Source organism: Rhinopithecus roxellana, chromosome 9 (assembly GCF_007565055.1).
Source record: "Rhinopithecus roxellana isolate Shanxi Qingling chromosome 9, ASM756505v1, whole genome shotgun sequence".
Classification (NCBI taxonomy): Eukaryota; Metazoa; Chordata; class Mammalia; order Primates; family Cercopithecidae; genus Rhinopithecus; species Rhinopithecus roxellana.
In genome coordinates, this window is record NC_044557.1 from 129092319 (window position 1) to 129117205 (window position 24887).

Sequence of the window (24887 nt, forward strand, 5' to 3'; positions counted from 1 at the left end):
CCGGGCATGGTGGTGGGCACCTGTAGTTCCAGCTACTCGGGAGGCTGAAGCAGGAGAATGGCATGAACCCGGGAGGCGGAGCTTGCAGTGAGCCGAGATTGTGCCACTGCACTAGACCACAGAGCAAGACTCCATCTCAAAAAGAAAAAAGAAAAAAAAAATTTTAATGGCTGGGCATGGTGGCACATGCCTACAGTCCCAGTCACTCAGGAGGGCTGGGGTGAGAGGAATGAGTGAGCCTTAGAGGTCCAGGCTACAGTAAGCTGCAACTGAGTCACTGCATTCCAGTCTGGGCAACAGAGCAAGACCCTGTCTCCAAAAACCCCAAAAACAGAGCAAGACCCTGTCTTCAAAAAAACAAAAGCAAACACTGTCAAATGAGTATTTGGGGTAAAAATGTGTGTGTGTGTGTGTGTGTGTGTGTGTGTGTGTGTGTGTGTGTATAAAAGGGTCAAAGTGGCTGAAATAAAAGCTAAGCAGGCCCAATGTAAACATTATTGGACTCCCAGAAGAAAAGCAAAACAATGAAACAGAATATTTGAATCTAAAATCCAAGAAACTTTTGCAGAAATACAGACCTGAATCTGTTGAAAAGGTCAAGCCAGAACTGGAATGATCAATCCAAAACATATTACAGTAAAGCAATGAGTCTTAAAAAAAAAAAAAAAAATCCTGGCCAGGCACTGTGGCTCATGCCTATAATCCCAGTACTTTGGGAGGCTGAGGCGGGCAGATCACGAGGTCAGAAGATCGAGACCATCCTGGCCAACATGGTGAAACCCCCATCTCCACTAAAAATACAAAAATTAGCTGGGTGTGGTGGCACGTGCCTGTGATCCCAGCTACTCGGGAGGCTGAGGCAGGAGAATTGCTGAACCAGGGAGTCGGAGGTTGCAGTGAGCACAGATCGCGACACTGCACTCCAGCCTGGCAACAGAGCAAGACTCCGTCTCAAAAAAATAAAAAATAAAATAAAATAAAAAATATCCTTAAGGAGTCTCCAGGCAAAAAGGTCAAATAATTTTGAAGGGAAGAAGAATTAGACTGGCATCAGATGCTTCAAAAATAACATACTAAGTTCCATTTCTGTTTATTCCTAACAAACCAATATACAAATATAGGTGAACTATAAGCTATACGTCCTGGAAATACAGGAAAAATAAAATAAAACAAACCAACGATGTGAAAGCTTTGAAAGCTTGAGGGAAAAAAAAGAAAAAGAAAGAAGAGATAAATTTTAAAAGGAAGCAAAAGACTCTGGGCATCCCCACATTTTCTGTCTGTCCCCTAAAGGCAGCCACAGTCTCTGTGGGAGGTGGTGTGGCGTGGCAGGCACTCAAGCAGAAGCTCCGGCCTCCTTTCTCGCTGAAGAGACCAGACGAAGGAGACTGGGCACCTACGGCCACCAGAGAAATGAGGTAAGGACTCAGGAAGTAAGAGAACCAGAGGAGAAACCCCAAATTCTCAGTATGGAAGTTCAAGTCTCTGGCTGACCCCCGAACAACATGTGTTTGAGGTAAACAAATCAGCTTGCACCTGAGGCTCAAAGAGCCCATCTAAGCAACTGCCCACATAATGACAGTGTGCATTTAACTTTAATGACAAGTCAACTGCTTGCTAAAACAAAAACATCATGCTCTTTGCCACAATACAAAAGAATCCGGAGTCTACATAGTATTTACAATGTGCAAAATACAAGCTCAAATTATTTGCCATACGGAGAGCCAGAAAAATGTGACACACTATCAAAGAAAAACAAAAACAAAACAGATGCCAACCTCAAAAGTATCAGACAAGGTCATTAAGACAACTATTTATAACTATACTCATCGAGGTAACAGAAAATACATTCATAACAAAAGGCAGGAAAAGCAAAGATGAGAAATCTCACATGAAAATGAAATTTTAAAAATGTACACAAAAACCAAGTAGAAATGTTAGAAATCAAAAATATCTGAAATAAAAGTACTAAGTAGCAGAATGGATTTGATGGAGAAAAACGTCAATGAACTTGAAAACAGATCAACCTGGGAAGAAAAAAAAATGACAACAATAATGAACAAGAAGGAGAGCACTACGGACAAATGCAAACATTTAAAAGGTATATTACATAGAAAGGACTGGCAAACTACCTGACTTACTGCCAGACTTGTAAGTAAAGTTTGCTATCACACAGACACAGGCATTTGTTTACTTAATTTCTATTACTCCTTTCACACCACAAGAGAGCTGAGCTGTTGAGACCACATGGCCCGCAAAGCCTAAAATATTTACTATCTGTCCCTTCACAGAAAACTTTACCAATCCCTGGTATATAGCTAATTCGAAAAAGACATACAGCTAATCAGAAAAAAGGAGGAGGAAATGTGGCAGAAAAGAGAGATGAAGAAATAATGGCCAAAAATGAATTATATGTAGAAACACAGATAAGTACATATTCAACAAGTTCTGTAAAATCTAAACAAAATAAATTTTATAAATCCATATCCAGACACTTAAATTTCTGAAAGTGAAAGATAATGAGAAAATATTGACAAAAGTCGGAGAAGGACACCTTACTCTTGTTTTTCCCCCACTCTTGTTGCCCAGGCTGAAGTGCAATGGCGTGGTCTTGGCTCACTGCAACCTCTGTCTCCCAGGTTCAAGTGATTCTCCTGTCTCAACCTCCCGAGTAGCTGGGACTGCAGGCACATGCCACCACACCTGGCTCATTTTTGTATTTTTAATAGAGATAGGGTTTCACCATATTGATCAGGCTCATCTCAAACTCCTGACCTCAGGTGATCCACCCCCCTCGGCCTCCCAAAGTGCTGGAATTTCAGTTGTGAGCCACAGCACCCGGCCTGTTCCAACAATTAAAAAGGAAAGATGACAACATATATAACATGATCAAGTAGGATTTATCCTAGGACTACAAGGTTGATTCACCATACAAAATCCCTCAATTACACCACATTAATATAAAGGACAAAAATCACACGATGATCAATCATGCAGAAAAACATTTGACAACAATATCTAACTTTCTTTAATAATAAGAAACAAACAAACAACCTGGAATAGAAGGGAATGTCCTCAGCCTGATAAAGGACATTTACACAAACCACAGTTACCATCATACTAAATAATGAAATACTGAAAGCTTTTCTCCAAAGAGAAAAGAGCAACAAGACAAGGATGTCTATTCTCACCACTTCTATTCAACACTGTGCTGGACGTTCTGGCCAGAACAAATAGGTAAAATAAAATAAAATAAAATAAAATAAATGAAATGCAGCCAGACTAGAAATGAAGAAGTAAATCTATCTCAATTTACAAAACTGTACAACATTGCATATAGAAAATCCTAAGGAACCCACAAATATAATTTAGAACTAATAAACAAGTTCAGCAAATTTGCAGGGTATAAAATCAATATACAAAAATCACCTGCATTTCTATACACTAACAGCTAACAACTTAAAAAAAATTAAGAAAACAATTTCATTCACATGAAAATGAACAAAAAAGTCAGGAATAAATTTAACCCAGGGGGTATAAAACTTGTACACTGAAAACTAGAAAGTATCACTGAAGGAAATTTGAGACATGAAAAAGAAACACATCCCATTTTCATGGACTAGAAGATTAAATATTATAAACACACCAACACTTCCCTAATTAGAGATTCGATACAATGCTACCAAATCCCAGCTACCTTTTTTGTTTTTGAATAAACTGACAAGCTGATCATAAAATTCATATAGAAATGCAAGGAACCCAAACAAGACAGCCAAACAATCTCAGCAAGGAACCCAAATCAAAATAGCCAAACAATCTTGAAAATGAAAAACAAAGTTACAGGACTCATACTCCCCAATTTCAAAACTTACTACAAATTCACTGTAATCAAAACTGTGTGCGCCATGCACGGTGGCTCACGCCTGTAATCCGAGCACTTTGGGAGGCTGAGGCAGGTGGATCACCTGAGGTCAGAAGTTTGAGACCAGCCTGGCCAACATGACGAAATCCCGTCTCTACTAAAAATACAAAAATTAGCCAGGCATGGTGCTGCGTGCCTGTAATCCCAGCTACTCGGGAGGCTAAGGCAGGAGAATCACTTGAGCCCAAGAGGCGAAGGTTGAGATGAATCCCAGCTACTTGGGAGGCTGAGGCATAAGAATGACTTGAGCCTAGGAGGCAGAGGCTGCAGTGACCCAAGATCTAGCCACTGCACTCCAGCCTCAATGACAGAGCAAGACTTGGTGTCAAGGAAGAAAAAAAAGAAGATACCAACCCTGTGGACACCTTGATATTGGACTTCCGGCCTCCAGATTGTGAGAAAGTCCATTTCTGTTGTTCAAGCTACCCAGTCTGTGGTCCTTTGTTACAGCAGCACTCACTGACTAACACAATCTGCTTCATCACATTCCCTCGTTTCCTAAGTCTGCCTTGCATACCCAGCTTCAGGACCTGCAGGCTCCTTCTCCCCCTAGGCAGAGTTAGGTATTATAGTACGCCCATTTTTGAACTACAGACATTGAGGTTGGAGGATGTCAAATTACTTGGTGAGGTAAGAGGCAGAGAAAAGATGAAAATCAAACTTTATCTGGTTCTGCGATCTGTGCAAAATATCTCCACACATTTTAATACTAGATACTTAAGGAAAAAAAGTAAGAGAGAAGCGGCTTACTTTTCAACCCAGAGGACTGAAACGAGCTTTATGCCTCTCTTCTGAGCTTTGTCCCAAGTGCTCTGGTAGCCATCTTTGAAGATAACGTGAGTTACTTGTTTGTTAAAAGTTTTTGAAACCTGTAGACAAAATGCAGAAAACAAAATGTACATTACTGTTCATTCACAACTTCTTAAGTACAATTGATCAAAAAACCTCTACCCCAGCAATTCTGTTTCTCAGAATCTGACAGAGAAACACTCGAAGGAATGCATAACGCTGCTTAAAACATATCTGTTCCAGTTAGAACAGTGAATCATACACACAAGTTCATGTCGACTCCCTCTAAAACACCCTCTGAAGTGTTACTGAAAGAATAAACAGTTGGAGCCCTGCAAGGCTAAAGAGAACAGAAGAGAAAATGTGGCCATGAGAAGGCACCACATTTTTAGAAGATGGAAAGAGTCAGATAATAATAGACATTTCAGAAAAGCTTTCTACATCAAAAAAATAAAACCAAATGAAATTCAGAGGCAACAGAGAAAACAGAACACATATTTAACCAAAATTAAGAACACTTAATATCTTAAGATACTGTATTCATGGCCGGGCACGGTGGCTCATGCCTGTCATCCCAGCACTTTGGGAGGCCGAGGTGGGTGGATCACCTGAGGTCAGGAGTTCAGGATTTCGAGACCAGCCTAGCCAACCTGGTGAAACCCTGTCTGTACTAAAAATACAAAAATTATCCAGGCATGGTGGCGGGTGCCTGTAATCTTAAATGCGTAAATACAAAGTAAGAAGGTCGAAAATCAGTGCAATCATTCAAAAAGTTGGAAAAATTCAGCTAATTAAAACCAAAGGAAACTGGGTGTGGTGGTTCACACCTGTAATCCCAGCACTTTGGGAGGCTGAGGCAGGTAGATCATGAAGTCAAAAATTTGAGACCCGCCTGGCCAAATGGCAAAACCCTGTCTCTACTAAAAATACAAAAATTAGCTAGGCATGGTGGTTCGTGCCTGTAGTCCCAGCAACTCGGGAGGCTGAGGCAGGAGAATCACTTGAACCCGGAAGGTGGCGGTTGCAGTGAGCCAAGATTGCGCACCATTGTGCTCCAGCCTGGGTAACAGAGCAAGACTCTGTCTCAAAAAAAAAAAAAAAAGAGATACTGTATTCATGCAACATGATCAGAAGATTATTTGTTAATAGGATCCTAAAGAGCTCTTGGAAATGAAGAAAAGATGACATAAGTAATAAAATTTTCTACAGAAATAACAGTCAATGAAGTTGAGAAAAGCTCACTGATAGTAGAACAAAAGAACCAGAAGACGGACACAAGAGACAAAAGGCAAGAACGTCAGGAGCTCAGACCAGGAGATCCAACAGCCAATCAACAGACGTTAAAGAAATACAGGAATACACAAAATGGAGACAATATTATTAAAGACATAATCAAAGAAAAGTTTCTCGAACTAAAGGATATGCATTCTAGATCAAAAGAATCCCCCACAAAGGCCCAGCACAAGAATGAAAACAGCACTACACCAAGCTTATCACAGAGTTCCAGCATGGCTGGCAAAAGGGAAAAATATTAAAAGAGTAGGTAATCAAGGTGAAGAGGATGGAGACACATCACATGCAAACAATGATAAGTGGCAGCTGAATCAGGCTTATCAACATCTGTCTGGAAGTGAGAAAACAACGGGAAATATCTTCAAAGAAAAACAATATTTGTGCTAGCATTTTTAGTCAGCTAAAATATTAGTCAAAGGTAACAGTATAATAAAAGCATGCTCAGACACTCATGGTGTCAAAAATTTTACCTTTTATGTATCCTTTCCAGAAGCAGAACTCATCTGCATAATTTTTTATAGCATTCAATTGTACTGAAGTAATATATGTACACCGATTGGAAATATGAAGGCAAATACCAAAAGAAACAGATGATTTGAAAGTAACTGTCTTTGAAAAATGGAAGAGGAAATGTACTGCAAATGGTTGCTGGTTTCTCTTTGTGTTCACTGTGAATTTCACGGCACCGCCCATTAGTCTTTTTAAATAATAAATATGTATTGCTTTTATAACTCTCTGTCTCTCTCAATCTCCACATCCCTACCAAGTCCATGGGAGCTATCAAGGCAACTAAGAATTACCGGGCTGAGATTCTAGATTAACACTGATACCTAGAGATGAGTCTAGCATTTGAGGCCATTTTCCCACAAGGCTTTTATCAAATTTAGCAAACACTAAACAGGACAAAAATTGAGAAGCCTCAAACGGAGAAGGGGGTCTGATAAAAACCCTCTTTGGGCTGAGACCCAAAGAGCTGCATCTAGATTAAGGGTGAATCAGAAGTTACAATGACCCTCACAGGCCTGTAGTCTAGTTTTATATTATCTCAAATCCTGAAATTGGCTTAAGATAATCCTGGATTATGATACTACAAATACCCAAATCTGTTACAACATTAACGACTGTTGAATCTATATTCACTATTCTTTCAACTTTGCTTGCCAAGTTTTGAAATAAAAGGTGAAACCAAAAAGATCCAAAAGACCTAAGATCTTAATGCTACCCTCAAAACACCTCGTCAACTCACTTGTCTAATGGCTTTTTTCTCATTCACAGTAACTCTTCCTCATCCCAGGTAAATGTTAGGCATGAGAACACGCAGACTCTCAGGTTCCTACATTCCGGTGTATCACAGTAGGCAGGTCTCCCCTCCTGCAGTGCAGGCCCTGCTACTATATTCGGATTCCTCTGCACTGACCTCTTACTCAAGACAGGCATTAGGGAGGTGAAACAAGGCTCTTAGGGTAAAAAAATTTAGTAGCACCCACTCTTTGCCTGGTGGTGAGTGCCTCTTAAGTTTTATACCCACGGCAGCTCTCTTGCCCCACCCCAACCTCGCCCTACTTTCGATTATCTTTTCTCCCATTTCTAATGGATCTCTTTCACTCAGCCTATCAGTCAGCCCCTCCCAAATGCCAGAAAAGGACATACACAGACTTTTTTCATAGCTAAACTCCCTGTAAGAGTATATTAGTTCCCCCTTATCCACGAGGGTTAAGTTCTAAGACACGCCCGCCCGCCCCCCACCCCTCCCAGTGGATGCCTGAATCCTGAGCTAGTACTGAACCGGTTATATACTGTTTTTTCCTATACATACATATACAATGAAGTTTTATTTACAAATTAGGCACAGATTAACAATAATAACAAAATAGGGTAATTGTAACAATGTATTGTAATAAAAATTATCACACACTGTGGCTGTAACTTTGGCAGTTTGGCGTGACTGCAACACTAGCATAGTTCTTCACAATTTCAAGATTAGAAGATTTGTTCTCACTGTAGATCTTAGCAACTTTAGCATTCAATTTTTTTCCTTTCCTTAAAGTGGAGAACTTTCACCTTTTCATTTAAAACACCTTAAGGCTTCTCTGGCATATCTGAATTGCCAGCATCACCACTCTTGCACTTTAAGGCTGAAAATTAGGTCTGCCAAATTTAATTTGCCTTGCTTGCTTTTGGTCACTTGCTTTTTATAATTTATTTATTTATTCGTATATAGCTGCAAGTCATGATGCTAAATGCTGTAACAACCTTCACTGGCTTCCTTGTAACACTTCTGGTGGATATGTCACCATGGTAACCGTTGCTTAAGTTACTTTTCAGGAACTTGGGGCAGCACCTCTACAGTTCAAACAGGCTGCAACCACCAACTCTTCAACCAGGCCTGTGCAAATGCCCAAGAAGTGACCTTTTGACATCAGGCCAAAACTTCACCATCGGATCCTACTAGTGACTGCTTGGTTTTTTTGGTTTTTGGAGACAAGAGTCTTACTCTGTCGCCCAGGATGGAGTACACTGGTGCAATCTCAGCTCAAGGCAACCTCCGCCTCCCAGGTTCAAACGATTCTCCTGCCTCAGCCTCCCAAATAGCTGAGACTACAGTGTGTGCCACCACACCCAGCTAATTTTTTTGTATTTTTAGTAGAGATGGGGCTTCACTATGTTGGCCAGGCTGGTCTCGAACTCCTGGCCTCAGGTGATCCACCCGCCTCAGCCTCCTAATAATGCCTGTTTTCTAAACATGCATCCCATGAACCCCAACTACACTTGTGCAGATCAAATACTCCATTTTTCCCCACAGCTTAGATCACCCCACTTCCCTAACTGATAAGCCTTATCTTTGGGAATGAAGATTTGAGTACTCTTCTGCCTCCTAGCTGGGCTTCTCTGTGAATGAATCTTTTCTCTTTTGTAAAACCCGTCATCACAGTGATTGGTTTAGTGTGCATGGGCAAAAGATACCTATTCGGTATCAAGGACATTATTAAGTCAAATAAAGGCTACTTGAACACAAGCACTATGTGATAGTAAATCTGATAACACAGATGGCTATACTAAGAAAACTTGAATAAGGCAAATTGTTTGCTATCTCCATTTCCTCATATCTCAATGATTCCTGCCCATTTTACTGAAAACTGCACTAACTTCAGCAATGACCTTACAGTGTTCAAATCCAAAGTACATTTGCCCATCCTATCTTTCTTGAACTATCTGTAGTTTTTAAAAATTCTATCTTTAAAATTACTCCCTCTGAGCTCTGAAAGGCAATTAAAAAACTACTCCTGGTCAGGCTCGGTGGCTCACACCTGTAATCCCAGCACTTTGGGAGGCTGAGGTGGGCAGATCACGAGATCAGGAGATCGAGACCATCCTGGCCAACATGGTGAAACCCCGTCTTTACTAAAAATACAAAAAAAAAAAAAAAAATTAGCAAGGCATGGTGGTGTGTGCCTGTAGTCCCAGATACTTGAGAGGCTGAGGCAGGAGAATCGCTTGAACCCAGGAAGCAGAGGTTGCAGTGAGCCAAGATCGCGTCACTGCACTCCAGCCTGGCGAGAGAGCGAGAGACTCCATCACAAAACAAAACAAAAAAATTACTCCCTCTTTTGACTTCCACACTTGCTTTTCTCCTTCTGGCATTCTTCTCTCCCTGTCACTGGGTCCCTGCTCCCATCGCCTGTCCTTGAATACTGAACAACGCTCCTCCCATCACCACTCTTCATCCTAACCATGCCTGACATGGGATGACGTCCACACCTGTGACTTTACATGACCCCTATAGTCTTGACCCCCCAAATCATCATCTCTAGCCTTGAACACTCGAAGTTCCAGACTTGTATATCCAAATGTCTAATAGATATTTTCAATATGCCCAAATTTACAACTTTTCCCTTAGAAACCTGTTCCTTTTCCTGTATTCCTCACTTTGCTTAATAGCACTATGCATCCAAGTAACCAGTGTAAGAATCCAGCATTTCATCCTAGGTTCCTCCTCCTCACTCAATGCCCACAGGCCCAACTGTTCTGTAAGTCCTACTGTTCTAAATTCTTCACAGTTTGGCTCTTTTTTCTCCCACCACTTACCCATTGCTTTGTCTGTATTCTAAGTAATAACTCCCAAAATAAGAAAATGCAAATGTAACCTTTTACCTATCAGAAGACTGTCATATGAATCAACAGCAAAATAAATGTCTTACCTTTGCCCCCATATCCACAAGCTGTGTTGTAAATGTCTTTGAATAATTTTCCGTTCCATTGGATGACCACACTTCAACATAGGCCACTACATCTGAAAACAAGATATGAACATGAAATATACATTTGTAATTCCAGCATCCCCTGCCCAATAGATTTTGTTCCATTTATGTTTAAGAGTAAACCGAGGCCAGCACGGTGGCTCATGCCTGTAATCCCAGCACTTTGGGAGGCGGAGGCAGGTAGATCCACGAAGTCAGGGGTTTGAGACCAGCCAGGCCAACATGGTGAAAACTCGTCTCTACTAAAAGATACAAAAAATTAGCTGGGAATGGTGGCGGGCGCCTGTAATCCCAGCTACTGGGAGGCTGAGGCAGGAGAATCACTAGAACTCGGGAGGCGGAAGTTGCTGTGAGCCGAGATTACACCACTGCACTCCAGCCTGGGTGACAGGGCAAGACTCTGTCTCAAAAAATAAAAAATTAAAAAAAAAAGAGTAAACCAAAAATTTATTCTACTGGCCAGGTGTGGTGGCTCATGCTGTAATTCCAGCACTTTGGAAGGCCAAGGCAGTGGGATCACTTGTGTACAGGAGTTTGAGACCAGCCTGGGCAACACAGTGAAACCCTGTCTCTACAATTTTTTTTTTTTAATTAGCCAGGAATGCTGGCGAGTGGCTGTAGTCCCAGCTACTGGGTGGGAAATGGGGTGGGGAGGGTGGAGAAGCTGAGGTGGGAGAATTTCTCAAGCCCAGGAGGTAGAAGCTGAGTTATGATTACACCATTGCACTCCAGCCTGGGCAATAGAGCAAGACCTTGCCTCAAAAGTAAGAAAAGTAAATTAAGTTTATTCTACTGGCTGAGCAAAGTAGCTCATGCCTGTAATCCCAGCACTTTGGAAGGTGGAGGCAGGAGGATGGCTTGAGGCTGGGAATTCAAGACCAGCCTAGGCAACATAGTGAGACCCTGGCTCTACAAAAAAATACTAAATTAAAAAATGAAAATAAAAATAACCGGGCATGGTAGTGCCTGTAGTCCCAAGTTACTTAGGAGGCTGAAGCAGAATTGCTTGAGCTATTTTGTGATCACGTCACTGCACTCCAGCCTGGGCAACAAAGTAAGACTCTGTCTCGTAAATAAATTTCTACTAAAAGCCTTTTCAAAATAGCTTCAGGGAATTTATTAAAATTTTAAGCAAAGAAAACTGTACTCATACAATACATGACAGTTTACATTCCTAAAATTAGATGCTTTCCCCAAATTCTTAGGCTTAATTTTTCTAGTGCAGAAGTCTGTTTTCTGTAAAGGGACAGATAATAAATATTTTAGGCTTGGTGGCCAATACAGTATTTGTCACAACTACTCAACTTCACGGTTGTGGCACAAACATAACCATAGGTAATATATTAATGGGCCAGCCTGTGCTCCAATAAAACTTTATTTATGGAGAAGAAAATGTGAATGTGATATAATTTTTCATTTGTCCTTCTTTTTTTAAAATCACTTAAAAATGTAAAAGACATTCTTAGCTTGTAGACCCTACAAAAACAGGCAGCAGGCCAGATATGGCCTGGGGGCCATAGTCTGTGGACCCCTGTTCTAGTTGGATAGCCTCTTCTCAAAACCTGATGCTTAAAAGAATTTTCCAGGTGTGCCATTGGTCAATGATTGCGGGTAACGCTAAAGGAAAACCAGGTTAATTTAACAAAATACTAACATTAGAAAAATAGCCACATCTAATTATAGAGTTGTATAAAGCCTCTAGTCTTTTCTTTTGGCTATGAGGTTTTATGACTCCAGGCCCCACAATACAGGCCCCTTTTTTTCCCACGGCCAAACTCTACAAGGCAGGTGTCCTCTATTCCCCTCTCCTGGGCTCTTCCAGGTGCACAGCAGGTATCATATACTGGTTGGGGCAGCAGCTCCGGTCTAAGGCTCTGTCAGCACTGACTAGCCACACACCGGGGGAGAGGCACCTAAACACCCCATGCCTTAGTTTCCACCTGTAATACGAGGTAAGAGAGTTGATACAGCGGTTAAAAAATCAGACAATACCACACTAGCCTAAGCACAGCGCCTGGCACACGAGGACTCCGCAGTAAAAGGCAGCTCCTATTATTAGAACAATTAGCATAGAAACTCCAGGTGGGCCTCAGAGGGGGTAGAGCAGGACCAGACCCAGGAGGACCCTACACCAACTTCCGGAGGGCCTGTTAGCTCCGGGTCCAGGGACTAAGGCAGCAGGGGTGAGAGCAGGTAGGGGGAGGGCGGGATCTGGGCGACAGGCAGCATAGGGGAGAGAGCAGGCGGCGGGGGATTGAGGGGAACTAGCAGCACGGGGGAGGCAACAGGGAGCCGGGTGTTTTGGGGGAACAGGGAGCATACGGAAGGAAGCAGGCAGTCGGTGGTCTGGGGAGACAGGGAGCACGGGAGAGGAAGCAGGCAGCTGGGGGTTTGGGGGCGACAGGCAGCGGGGGAGAGAGCAGCAGACAGCCGGGGAGGCAGGAGGCGGCAGGGGATCTGGGAAGGGACAGACAGCGAGGGAGGGGCGAGCGGGGCTGCTCCCACGGGACCCCCCCGAGTGCGCCCGCCACCAGGGGTGCCAGTCCTCAAATTCCCCCGCTGCTGGCGCAGGAAGCAGGAAGTCCCTCACCTTTCAGGATGGGGGCCGCCATGACAGACGGCGGAATCCGGCGGGCTGGACCGCGCGGTGCTGGAGAGCCTGGCGACGCGGACGGGCACTGGGCATGCGCGCGGCGAGCGCCCCTCCCTCACCGCGCTTGGCTGATTCCGCGCTTCCGGGATTTCTCTGTAGCTGAGGCGGGAGGCCGGAGGGAGTTGAGACACTGGTGAGGGGGCCGGATTCGGCCTCGCAGCGCCTCCGGCTGCGGGGCCGTGGTTTTTTCTCTCCTTCTGGGAGTAACGAGCACTACGGCCCCTCACCTCTGAATTAGCCTTCTATTTCCATTTGCGACTTAGAAGCTTCCCAGCGCCTCATCTGTGCTCACCTGAGCTGAGGATCAGGAATGGGAGGGGGCACAGTCATTGCCTCGCGGGCGCGGCGGGACCCCCGCGGACGGCTTTGTGCGGACTTTCGGCACCGTTATCCCCCCGCCGCCAGCCCTACACCACCTGGGGCCGGCGCGCCACGTTACTGTTCGGGGCCCGACCCACTGCCCTGCCTGCTCCGGGGACCCGGACCGCCGATCCCGGGGATGGGGGACTCCGAGACTCAGACCCTACGGACGGGACCCTGAGACCTCAGACCCCACGCGAGGACCCCGAGGCTTCAGACCCCCACAGGCTGACCCCGAGATCTCAGACCCCCGCAGGAGGATCTCGAGAGCTCAGGTCCCCAGTGGGGGAGTGAATGAGACTTCGGATCCCTGAGGCAGCAAATCCCTGTGGGGCATCCCAGGACTCACATCACCTCGGGGTGACCCCAGACCTCACATTCAGGCAACCCCCAGGCCGCCGATCGGCCGGGCACTACCCACTATCCCGGCGACCCCCCTGGAGCTCAAAGGCTTGGCCCTCCAGCTGCTCTGCCCCCCCTGCTCCCAGGCTCAAAACTCCCGCGCAGGGATCCCCGCCCCGGAAGCAACCAGGTTCACGGGAGGTTACCTGACTAGTCCAAGGTGATACAGCTGGTAACTGTCGAAGATGTTGGTATTGAAACTCATGTACTTTTAGTTCTTTCTATTGAATCTAGAGGTAGAATATATGTACAAGAATATCAACTACCATCTACTCAGGTCCCTGTTTCATCTGTTTATTCATTCACTCAGCTGTTAATAGGATCCAGTGAGCCCTCTGTGGTTCTGAAGAATTGCCTTGAGTATATGCAGCCTCAAAAAACTCACTTCCTAGGCTCAGTCTTTGATCAATATTTATCATTATCACAAGTTATTGCTCTAATAAGCTCTACTCTGGAGACATGGTGTTATGGTTTACTTGGGAGTGTGAGTTCTGGTCATCATTGAAGACTCACGTACTTTTACTGAGAAAGTGACATTGATCTCTGTAGATTTAAAATTAAATGATATGATGAAGTATATAAACCAATTACTTTTAGTCAAGGTGGTAAAAAAAGTTTAGTGTTTGATAGATTTTTCAGCTCCACTATCACAAATATTTTCTCCTAGGATTTCTTCTAGAAATATTACTGTTTTGGGTTGTATATTAGGTCTAGGAGCTACTTTTTTTTTTTTTTTCAGGCAGGGTCTCACTCTGTTGCCCAGGCTGGAATGTAGTGGTGTGATCACAGCTCACTGCAGCCTCAACCTCTTGGGCTCAAAGGATAAGATCTACTTTTAATTAATTTTTGTATACGGTATGGGATAGCGACCAAAGTTCATTTTTTTGCATGTATACATATCGAAATGTTCCAGCATCATTTGTTAAAAAGTTATTTTTGTCTCTACTGCATTTCCTTTGTGCTTACGTCGAAATCTGTGTCGCATATGTATGTTTCGTTTTAGGCTTCCTATTATGTTCCATTGAGCTATTTGTCTTTTTGCCGCCAGCACTATGCTGTTTTGATTATTGTAGCTATATAAATAAGTGATGAAATAAGGTAGTTTATGTCCTACAACTTTGTTTTCATTTTTCAAGCTTATTTTGTATCTTCTAGATTCTTCGGATTTCCTTGTATATCTTAGAGTTGTCTTGTCATTTTGCATAAAAAAAAGACTGCTGGGATAGTGTTTACAGATCAATTTGGGGAGAATTGACATTTTAACCGTATTGAATCTTCTGACCCATTCACATTTAGGTCTTTTAAAATTTCTCTGGCCGGACGCGGTGGCTCACGCCTGTAATCCTAGCACTTTGGGAGACCGAGGTGGGCAGATCACGAGGTCAGGAGATCGAGGCCATCCTGCCTAACACGGTGAAACACCGTCTCTACTAAAAATACAAAAAATTAGCCGGGTGCAGTGGCGGGCGTCTGTAGTCCCAGCTACTCGGGAGGCTGAGGCAGGAGAATGGTGTGAACCTGGGAGGCGGAGCTTGCAGTGAGCAGAGATCCCGCCACTGCACTCCACCCGGGGCAACAGAGTGAGACTCCATCTCAAAAACAAACAAACAAACAAACAAAAAAACTTATAACTTTTGTTAGATTTTAACCTAAGTTTTTTTTTTTTTTTTTTTTTTTTGAGACAGGATCTCACTCTGTCACCCAGGCTGGAGTGCAATGGTGTGATCATGGCTCACTGCAGCCTCGACCCTCCTGGGCTCAAGCTATCCTCCCACCTCAGCCTCCTGAGTAGCTGGGACCACAGGTACACACGACCATGCCCAGTTAATTTTTTAAATTCTTTTTAGAGACGGAGTCCCACCATGCTGCCCAGGCTGGTCTCGAACTCCTGCGCTCAAGCAATCCTCCTGCCTCAGCTTCCCAAGGTGTAGGGATTACAGGCGTGAGCCACTGTGCAAGGCCTTGTATTTTTTGATAATGTTGTAAATGGTGATTTTTTTCAATTTTGTTTCTGATTGTTGCTAATATATGGAAATACAGTTGATATCTGCAATTCATCTTATGTCCTGAAAACTTGCTAAATTTGCTTAATAATTTTTGTACATTCAAAATGATGTTCTACAGGTAGTCATGTTGTCTATGTTGGAAGGAAAGCTTTTCCTTGTTCAATGTGGGTCCTGTGTTTGAGGACCTGCAAATTAACTGGCAACAATAAGTTAACAGGAGAAAAGACAAGGTTTAGAGTAACTCACTACATAGAAATAAAGGTTTATAGATCCACTTAACAAAATGTGTTGGGAGATTTTGGAGTTTCAGTAGGAAGTTGTGGAAGGTTCTTTTGGGCTTTTGGATGCTTACAAGAATGGGCAATCTGTCTCTACAGTAGTGGAATTCGCAGGAAACTTCCTCAGAGGGAGGCCAATGGCACCTGTATTTTCTGGAGGCTCTGCTTTAGTGAAATAAGGGAAGTTCAAATAAAATTTCTTGCTGCATCTTTCTTAGGTCAAATATTTTCACAGTAAAATAATCTTTATACCAACTTTTAGGGCCTGAATGTCCACACATTTCTCCATCTGAAACTTCCCTAGAAGTTTCACTAAAAAAAGGAAGCTAAGTTGATCGCTGTGGGGAGATGATTTGAGTTAGAAATTGTAAGATGAGAGATCTGTAAAAGGGGGAAAAACATAGATTAGAACAAGGAAACAAAATGAAAACAATGATTAATATTCAGAGTAGATGATAAACCCAGTCTAGAGGGCAAGCCAGTTATGAAATTTTCTAGATGTTGGGCTCCAGCCATCTTTAGTGAGGATGGTAGTGGTAGGTAGTGGCACCATCATGGTTATTTCCTGGAGCACAGTCTGGAAGATGCAGGTGTTCTGGGAAATATTTGAAAGACCCAAGTGTTGTGATAAATCTTTTGAAGTTTATATCTAGCCATCCAGCTTCAGCTTGCAAGGCTTTGAGAAGGAAGCGTTTTAGTTCTCAGTGACATCAAGTCAGTAGAGTGGGAGGAAAATTGGAAATACTAATTACTGACAAAATATGTAAGACAGCAGGATCCAGGTGTTTTTTGTTTGTTTGTTTTTGAGTTTTGTTTTTTTTTTTTGAGACAGAGTTTTGCTCTTGTTGCCCAGGTTGGAGTGCAGTGGCACAATCTCGGCTCACTGCAACCTCCGCCTCCCGGATTCAAGCAATCCTCCTGCCTCAGCCTCCCAAGTAGCTGGGATTATGGGCTAATTTTGTATTTGTAGTAGAGATAGGGTTTCTCCACGTTGGTCAGGCTGGTCTCGAACTCCCGACCTCAGGTGATTCGCCCACCTCAGCCTCCCAAAGTGCTGGGATTATGGGCGTGAGCCACCGCGCCTGGCTGGCAGGATCCATCCTTTAAAGAGCTAAAAAAATAGCTCAAAGACAATGAACAAGACTAGAGTCTGATAACTCATACAACTGGGTTATAGTTTGCCATTGAAACATAAAATTTCTCTGTATAATTACTACCACTGAGATCAAAGATAAAGTAAGATTACTCTTGTTTACAAAATAAGTCTTATCTCATTAAATTTGGCCTGATCATTTACATAAGTCCAGCAAGAATGATAATTGACCACACGAGGCTTTTTAAGTTTGCTTTGCTGGAACTTTTATAAGGAATCTCAGATTAGACTTTTAAGACTATACCTACACGGCCAGGCACAGTGGCTCATGCCTGTAATCCCAGCACTTTGGGAGGCAGAGGTAGGTGGATCACAAGGTCAGGAGTTCGAGACCATCCTGCCTAACACAGTGAAACCCTGTCTCTACTGAAAATACAAAAAAATTAGCGGGGGTGTGGTGGCGGGCTCCTATAGTCCCAGCTACTTGGGAGGCTGAGGCAGGAGAAGGACGTGAGCCCGAGAGGCGGAGCTTGCAGTGAGCTGAAATCGTGCCACTGCACTCCAGCCTGGGCAACAGAGCGAGACTGAGACTCCATTCCCCACCTCACCCAAAAAAAAGACTACACCTGCACTATCTGTAGTTTCAGACAGAGAAATGTGGGGATCCATTCGGATCCTAAAACTTTTGCTCTTCTTTTTTTTTTTTTTTTTTTTTTTTTGAGACGGAGTCTTGCTCTGTCGCCCAGCCTGGAGTGCAGTGGCCGGATCTCAGCTCACTGCAAGCTCCGCCTTCTGGGTTCACGCCATTCTCCTGCCTCAGCCTCCCGAGTAGCTGGGACTACAGGCGCCCACCACCATGCCCAGCTAGTTTTTTGTATTTTTTTTTTAGTAGAGACGGGGTTTCACCGTGTTAGCCAGGATGGTCTCGATCTCCTGACCTCGTGATCCGCCCGTCTCGGCCTCCCAAAGTGCTGGGATTACAGGCTTGAGCCACCGTGCCTGGCCTCAAACTTTTGCTCCTCTTGAGGTTTCCAAAACTTCTTATGGCCCTAGGCCTACCAGTAAGTGTACCCATCTTACTCACCTGTAAGCCTGGAACCCTGTAAGTCAGGTAAGGCACCAGTCAATTATTTCAAGAGAGCTTTGTAAGCATTGACTCCATCAAGTCAACCTTAGTTTATTAAAAATGTCTGGTCACATCTAATTCTATGCACATCAGTCTCAAATATGACATTCTATTCAAACTCGCGGTAATATAATCAATTTTTCCAAAGAACGTCCTTTTTTAAGGAGAACAGATTCTTCTTGAATTTATGCAGACAACTATATTGCCATGAGAATAGGAATATTCAATAAGAATTGACAAATTTTAGAGGAAGCAGAAAGGGAGAAAAATATAAATTTTCTACTTATGAAAGTTTATTAAATTGTTATCAGTTATGGATTGCTTAAGAGAAAAGAGAAATCAAAGGATTTATCACAACAGTTTGGGGTTTTCAATTATTTCCCCAGAACACTTGCATCTTCCAGGCTCTGCTCCAGAAAATAACCATGACTCCAACACTACCATTACCATCCTCACTAAAGACGGAACCCCACATCTAGAAAACCTCATGACTGGCTTGCCCTCTGGACTTAGAAAGGATTTATATTCTGCTCTGAACATTAATCATTGTTTTTATTTTGTTTCCTTGTTCTAATCTATGTTTTCCCCTTATATCCAGGACATAGAACATTCAAGAACCAGCAATGTTTCAAACAAAGGCCATTTAAAAAATCATCTTTTTCAGTTACCTCAGTTCCATATGATCAATTCTGGTCTTGCTTGATCTCCGATTAGCAGTGTCATCCCATCAGCTTTTCAACTAGAGTTCTGGAAATCCTTCCTCAGTGCAGTGGTATGAGATTAAAGTTATTTAAGCAAGTCATCAGAAGCGTGTACCCCACAGTACTGTTATAGGCTTTTCCATGGGTCTTAGAGACACAATCCTTTTTGTTGAAGATGAAGTACTCTTGCTAATAGCTGATTGCAAGAGCTTTCAGGAAAGTATCAGAGTAAAATTATAACTGTGAATGACAAAAAACCTAAAATGGCCATGGTAAAGATCGGATGAAGGTTTATTTTAATTCAGTTAACAAGGAAGATCAGTTTTTTGTGGCATACATTTAAAATCATAACTGGAATTATGACTGATAATATTATACCAGGACATATTATGGTTATCAAAGGCATTGACAAATTTCTAGGAACTTCATTCAGTTTCTGAAATAATAACATTTATCCATGCAAATACCACCTAAGGCAGGTTAAGTTTCTTTTCTTGACAGTGAGTGCTTCCCATGCAATTTAACATATTGAATAAACCTAATTAGTTTAACATCTGTCTTTTTACAAAATGAGAGAACAAATATTTTGAGATTTTCTAGGGGCCCTTTGGAAAATCTTAAAGTCAGTTCAAAGTTAAAAAAATTTTTCATTTAGAATTTCATTTGGGGAAATTGTCAAAAAGCTTTGAACATTTGATTAAATAGGATCACAGGTCACTGTGAAACAACACTTAATTATCCATTTAATTAAAGTGACAATAAAAATAGCCATAGGAGATTCTATGATTGTAAGAAAAAAATAGCTTTTTTTAAGGTGAGAAGATTTAGTTCTCTTAAATAATCAAAGACATGATAAAGCACCAGAAATTATTCTAATAAAACATAGTCACTGATTCCTAGGTGGTATTAATGAAAACAATATTCTGAAAGTTGTTGAAATAGTAAGGAAGACTTTTTTTTTTCTTTCTTAATTTAAGACAGGAGTTTTATTATTAATCCAGTCTCCCCAGGGATCAGAGTTTTGAAGGATAACTTGGTGGACTGGGGGAAGCCAGTGAGTCAGGAGTGCTGATTGGTTGGGTTGGAAATGAAATCGTAGGGAGTCAAAGCAGTCTTCTTGCGCTAAGTCAGTTCCTGGGTGGTGGCCACAAGATCAGATGAGCCAGTTTATCCATCTGGGTGGTGCCAGCTGATCCATCAAGTGCAGGGTCTGCAAAATATCTCAAGTACTGATCTTAGGAACAGTTTAGGGAGGGTCAGAATCTTGTATCCTCCAACTATGTGACTCCTAAACCATAATTTCTAATCTTGTGGCTAATTTGTGAGTCCTATAAAGGCAGTCTAGTCCCTAGGCAAGAAAGAGGTTTGTTTTGGGAAACAACTGTTATTCTCTTGGTTGTAAACTATGAACACTAACCTAAGTTCCTCCCAAAGTTAGTTCAGCCTATGCCCAGAATGAACAAGGACAGCCTGGAGGTTAGAAGCAAGATGGGGTTGGTTAGGTCAGATCTCTTTCCCTGTCTCAGTTACAATTTTGCAGTGGCGTTTTCAATCCCTCCCTCTGGGTTTATTTTATTTTATTATTTCAGCTCACCACAACCTCCACCCCCCGGGTTCAAGCAGTTCTCCTGCCTCAGCCTCCCGAGTAGCTGGGACGATAGGCATGCACCACCACGCCTGCCTAATTTGTTGTATTTTTAGTAGAGACAGGGTTTCACTATGTTGGCCAGGCTGGTCTCGAACTCCTGACCTCAAGTGATCCACCTACCTTGGCCTCCCAAAATGTTGGTATTATAACTGTGAGCCACCGCGCCCAGCCTCCCTTTGGATTTTGTAACACCTTAATCTTAATGTGTTGGCTAATGAAGATTGGAAAAGGGTAAAGGCTCCTCTAACTTATTCCTGCTGATTAGAGGCATAGTAAGGGTAGGTGTTGACCCCAGGGTGAGAGGAGTGGAACCGCTTTGCAACTGCGTGAGTGTACTCATGCAGGCCTGGCTGGGGTCTCAAGGCTTGCATGGCAAAGGCATTAGTATTAACATCTATAGTTTTAGTACTGCATTTAAAGGAACAGTGGACTATCAGGTAGATAATGAGTACTAGGGTGAGGAGTGCAATTCCCAGTTTCAAAAGTAAAGATTTGAAAGCATTAGTTTGGGGACTTATAGCCCACAAAGAATTTAGGATTTAGTCCAAACTGAAGAAAAAAATCAAGAACAGCTAACAATAGTGGACTGTAAGGTTTTTTTTGTTTTGTGTTGTTTCTTGGTTTTTTTTTAGACGGAGTGTCACTCTGTTGCCAGGCTGAAGTGCAGTGGCGAGATCTGGGCTTACTGCAACCTCCGCCTTGCAGGTTCAAGCAATTCTGCCTCAGTCTCCTGAGTTGCTGGGAGTACAGTTGCGCACCACCATGCCCAGCTAATTTTTGTATTTTTAGTAGAGATAGGATCAATCTCTTGACCTCGTGATCCACCCGCCTTGGCCTCCCAAAGTGCTAGTATTATAGGTGTGAGCCACCATGCCCAGCCTATAAGTCTTTTTTAAGTATAATTTTTCTCTTTCCAATCCTCATTTTTATTAAAAACAAATCATGATAGGACTGATTGGTTTGCAAAATAAACTTTTATTGTACTCGGCCTGGTTATTTGCATAAAGCACAGCAAAAATAACTATTTTTCACATAGGCTTTTAAAATTGGCTTGGATGGAACTCTGTCCTATAATGAATCTCAGATAAGACTTTTTAAAAGCTGAGCCCTGCCGTTGGTTTGTACCCTCAAATACCTATGAGTTAGGTAAATTCCTCTTCTCTTGAGGTGCCAAGATAACTTGGGGTTCCTTGGCCTGTTAGAAAGTGACATTCTTTACTTATCACAGGTCAGAAACCTCATACAGGGACTGTGCAAACAAGGTATGAGACCAGATTTCCCAAGAGCCTTTTATTGGCTCTGTAAATCAACTTTGATTCCTTAAAGAAAGCATGCCATTCCAGTCAAAGCCTTGGTAAAATAACCAGTTTCTACAATTGTGTTCTGTTACAAAAGAAAACAGATTCTTATCACATTTATACAAATGTCTATACTACCATAAATTGAGAATACTCACAAATAGTTCCCAAATTCTGGAGAAATCAGGTAGAGAGAAACAAATATGCTCCAAATTTTGATTACAGGAGTATATTTTACCAGTTGTTAAAAGCTGTAAATACCTCAGAAGAAAAGTTTTCTTAGCTCTGGAAAACAAAAAGGATCAGCAACATTTTAAGAAAAAAGTAAAAAAAAAAAAAAAAAAAAAAAAAAAAAAAACTACTTCAGTCTTCTGTTAGTTCAGTCTATTCAGTTAACTTCTGTTCTGCTTCATATTCATGAACATTTCAGCTCTCCATGAGAGCCCTAAAAGTTTTTTCCCCTTATACTAATGTCATAATCTCCAAAGTTATCAGAAACTTGCATTCAAGAGTACCTGTCAAAGTTTTATAGCTGATTATAAAACCACCTTCTAAAGTAGATCAAAATGAGACAATTGTCTGTGGATGACAAAAACATTTTAGGGCAGCCACAGTTAAAAACACAATTGGGCTGGGTGCAGTGGCTCACGCCTGTAATCCCAGCACTTTGGGAGGCCAAGGCTGGCAGGTCATGAGGTCAGGAGATCGAGACCATCCTGGCTAACCCAGTGAAAACCCATCTCTACTGAAAATACAAAAAAATTAGCTGGGCACTGGTGGCAGGCGCCTGTATTCCCAACTACTTGGGAGGCTAAGGAAGGAGAATGGCGTGAACTTGGGAGGCGGAGCTTCCAGTGAGCTGAGATCACACTACTGCACTCCAGCCTGGGTGACAAAGCAAGACTCTGTCTTGGCCAGGCGCGGTGGCTCACACCTATAATCCGGCACTTTGGGAGACTGAGGCGGGTAGATCACAAGATCAGGAGTTCGAGACCATCCTGGCTAACATGGTGAAACTCTGTCTCTACTAAAAATACAAAAAATTAGCTGGGTGTAAGTAGCCTGTAGTCCCAGCTACTCGGGAGGCTGAGGCAGGAGAATGGCATGAACCTGGGAGGCGGAGCTTGCAGTGAGCCAAGATTGCATCACTGTACTCCAGCCTGAGCGACAAAGCAAGACTCTGTCTTGGCAGGGTGCGGTGGCTCACATCTGTAATCCTAGCACTTTGGAAGGCCGAGGCGGGTGAATCACAAGATCAGGAGATGGAGACCATCCTGGCTAACACGGTGAAACCCCATCTTTACTAAAAATACATAAAATTAGCTGCACATGGTGGCGGGTTCCTGTAGTCCCAGCTACTCGGGAGGCTGAGGCAGGAGAACGGCGTGAACCCAGGAGGCAGAACTTGCAGTTAGCCGAGATTGCACCACTGCACTTGAGCCTGGGCGACACAGTGAGACTCCATCTCAAACACAAAATAAAATAAAACAATTATAATTATTACTGATAACATATACTGAGTCATATCAGAATTACAGGAATCTTATACAATTTTGTAATACATACTAATAACATATTTATATGAATATAACCCAAAGAAAATTAAACAGTATTTTATATTTGACAATGTTTCCTGCATGATTTTAATACATTAAGCTGAATATGTCTTTTTGGACTTTAGGCAACTTAATATTTTTTTTAACTTAGAATATGATCTTGGGGGGTTTGTCAAATATCAAAGGTTTGAAAACACTGAATATCACAAGATAGAATCCCAGATCACCATAAGTTCTTCATTAGACAAGATGATAATTCTAAAATTTGAAGAAAAAAAAAAGTTACTCTGATAAGAGACTTAACTTTCCAAACCCAGACCCCATGAAGATAGCATGAGACCCACTGAAGGAAGACTTTATTAAAGACTGTTGACATACGGAAGAGCGATTGGGCTCGACTCTGAATTCAGCAAAGACAGCTGGGGATTTCCGGCTATTGAACAGAGTGAGAGGTCAGTGGATGGAAAATTACAAAAATATCAAGGGTAGGGAGACTCTTACTAGACCAACTGCTGTAGTCTGAATGTTGGTGTCCCCCACAAATTCAGGTGTTGAAACCCAACCCCCAATGCAATAGTGTGAAGAGGTAGGGCCTTAGTAAGAGGTGGAAAGTGATTAAGCAATGAGGGCTCTTTCCTAATGAATGTGATTTTTTGCCCTTAAAAAGAAGTTGAAAGGAGCGGTCCTTGTCCATTCTGCCATGGGAGGACACAGAGTTGACCCTTTTCCCATATGAGGACACATAGAAGGCACCATCTATGAAGAACAGGCGTTCACCAGACACTGAATCTGCTGGTGCTTTGCTCTTGGACTTCCTAGCCTCTACAATGGTGAGAAATAATGTCTGTTGTTTATAAATTTCTCAATCTAACATATTTTGTTATAGCAGCCTGAATGGACTTAGATGGAAATTGATAGCAAGAAGTGGGGTGCTGCTGAAAACAATATCTAAAAATGTAGAAGTGGCTTTGGAATTGTATAATTAGTGGAAGCAGGAAGAGCATTGAGGTGCATATTAGAAAAAGCCTGTATTGCTATTGATGGGCCATCTTAGAAGGTGATTCTCATAAAGCCGGGTGTGGTGGCTCACACTTGAAATCCCAGCACTTTGGGAGGCCAAGGTGGGTGGATCATGAGGTCAGGAGATCAAGACCATCCTGGCTAACATGGTGAAACCTCATCTCTACTAAAAATACAAAAAAATTAGCCAGGTGTGGTGGCGGGCACCTGTAGTCCCATCTACTCAGGAGACTGAGGCAGGAGAATGGCGTGAATCCAGGAGGCGGAGCTTGCAGTGAGCTGAGATCGCGCCACTGCACTCCAGCTTAGGTGACAGAGTGAGACACCATCTCAAAAAAAAAAAAAAGGCGATTCTCATAAGGGCTCAGAAGAGAACTGTAGAAAAAGCCTCAATCTCCTAAGACATTACTTAAGTGGTTATGCTCAGAATGTTGGTAGAAATATGGTCAATAAAGGCAGTTCTGATGAGGTATCAGAAACGAG

At 42.6% G+C, this 24887-nt stretch overlaps 1 protein-coding gene and 1 long non-coding RNA gene across 3 annotated transcripts in view; one reads left to right on the top strand and one right to left on the bottom strand.

Moving 5' to 3' along the window:
- MCPH1 (microcephalin 1) overlaps positions 1–12945 on the bottom strand; it is a 240709-nt gene extending 227764 nt beyond the window's left edge. For both annotated transcript variants that reach the window (XM_010381383.2, XM_030937575.1), the window contains exons 1-3: positions 12854–12945; positions 10204–10295; positions 4673–4791 (exon numbers count right to left, since the gene is read on the bottom strand). In XM_010381383.2, coding sequence (XP_010379685.2) covers positions 4673–4791; positions 10204–10295; positions 12854–12875 — 233 coding nt within the window. In that variant the 5' untranslated portion in view covers positions 12876–12945. The remainder of the gene's footprint in view (positions 1–4672; positions 4792–10203; positions 10296–12853) is intronic.
- A 61-nt stretch (positions 12946–13006) lies between these two features.
- On the top strand, positions 13007–14134 carry LOC104676531. The gene has a single exon (XR_749927.2). It is a non-coding gene; the product is annotated as an uncharacterized LOC104676531 (long non-coding RNA).
- The last annotated feature ends 10753 nt before the right edge of the window (positions 14135–24887 follow it).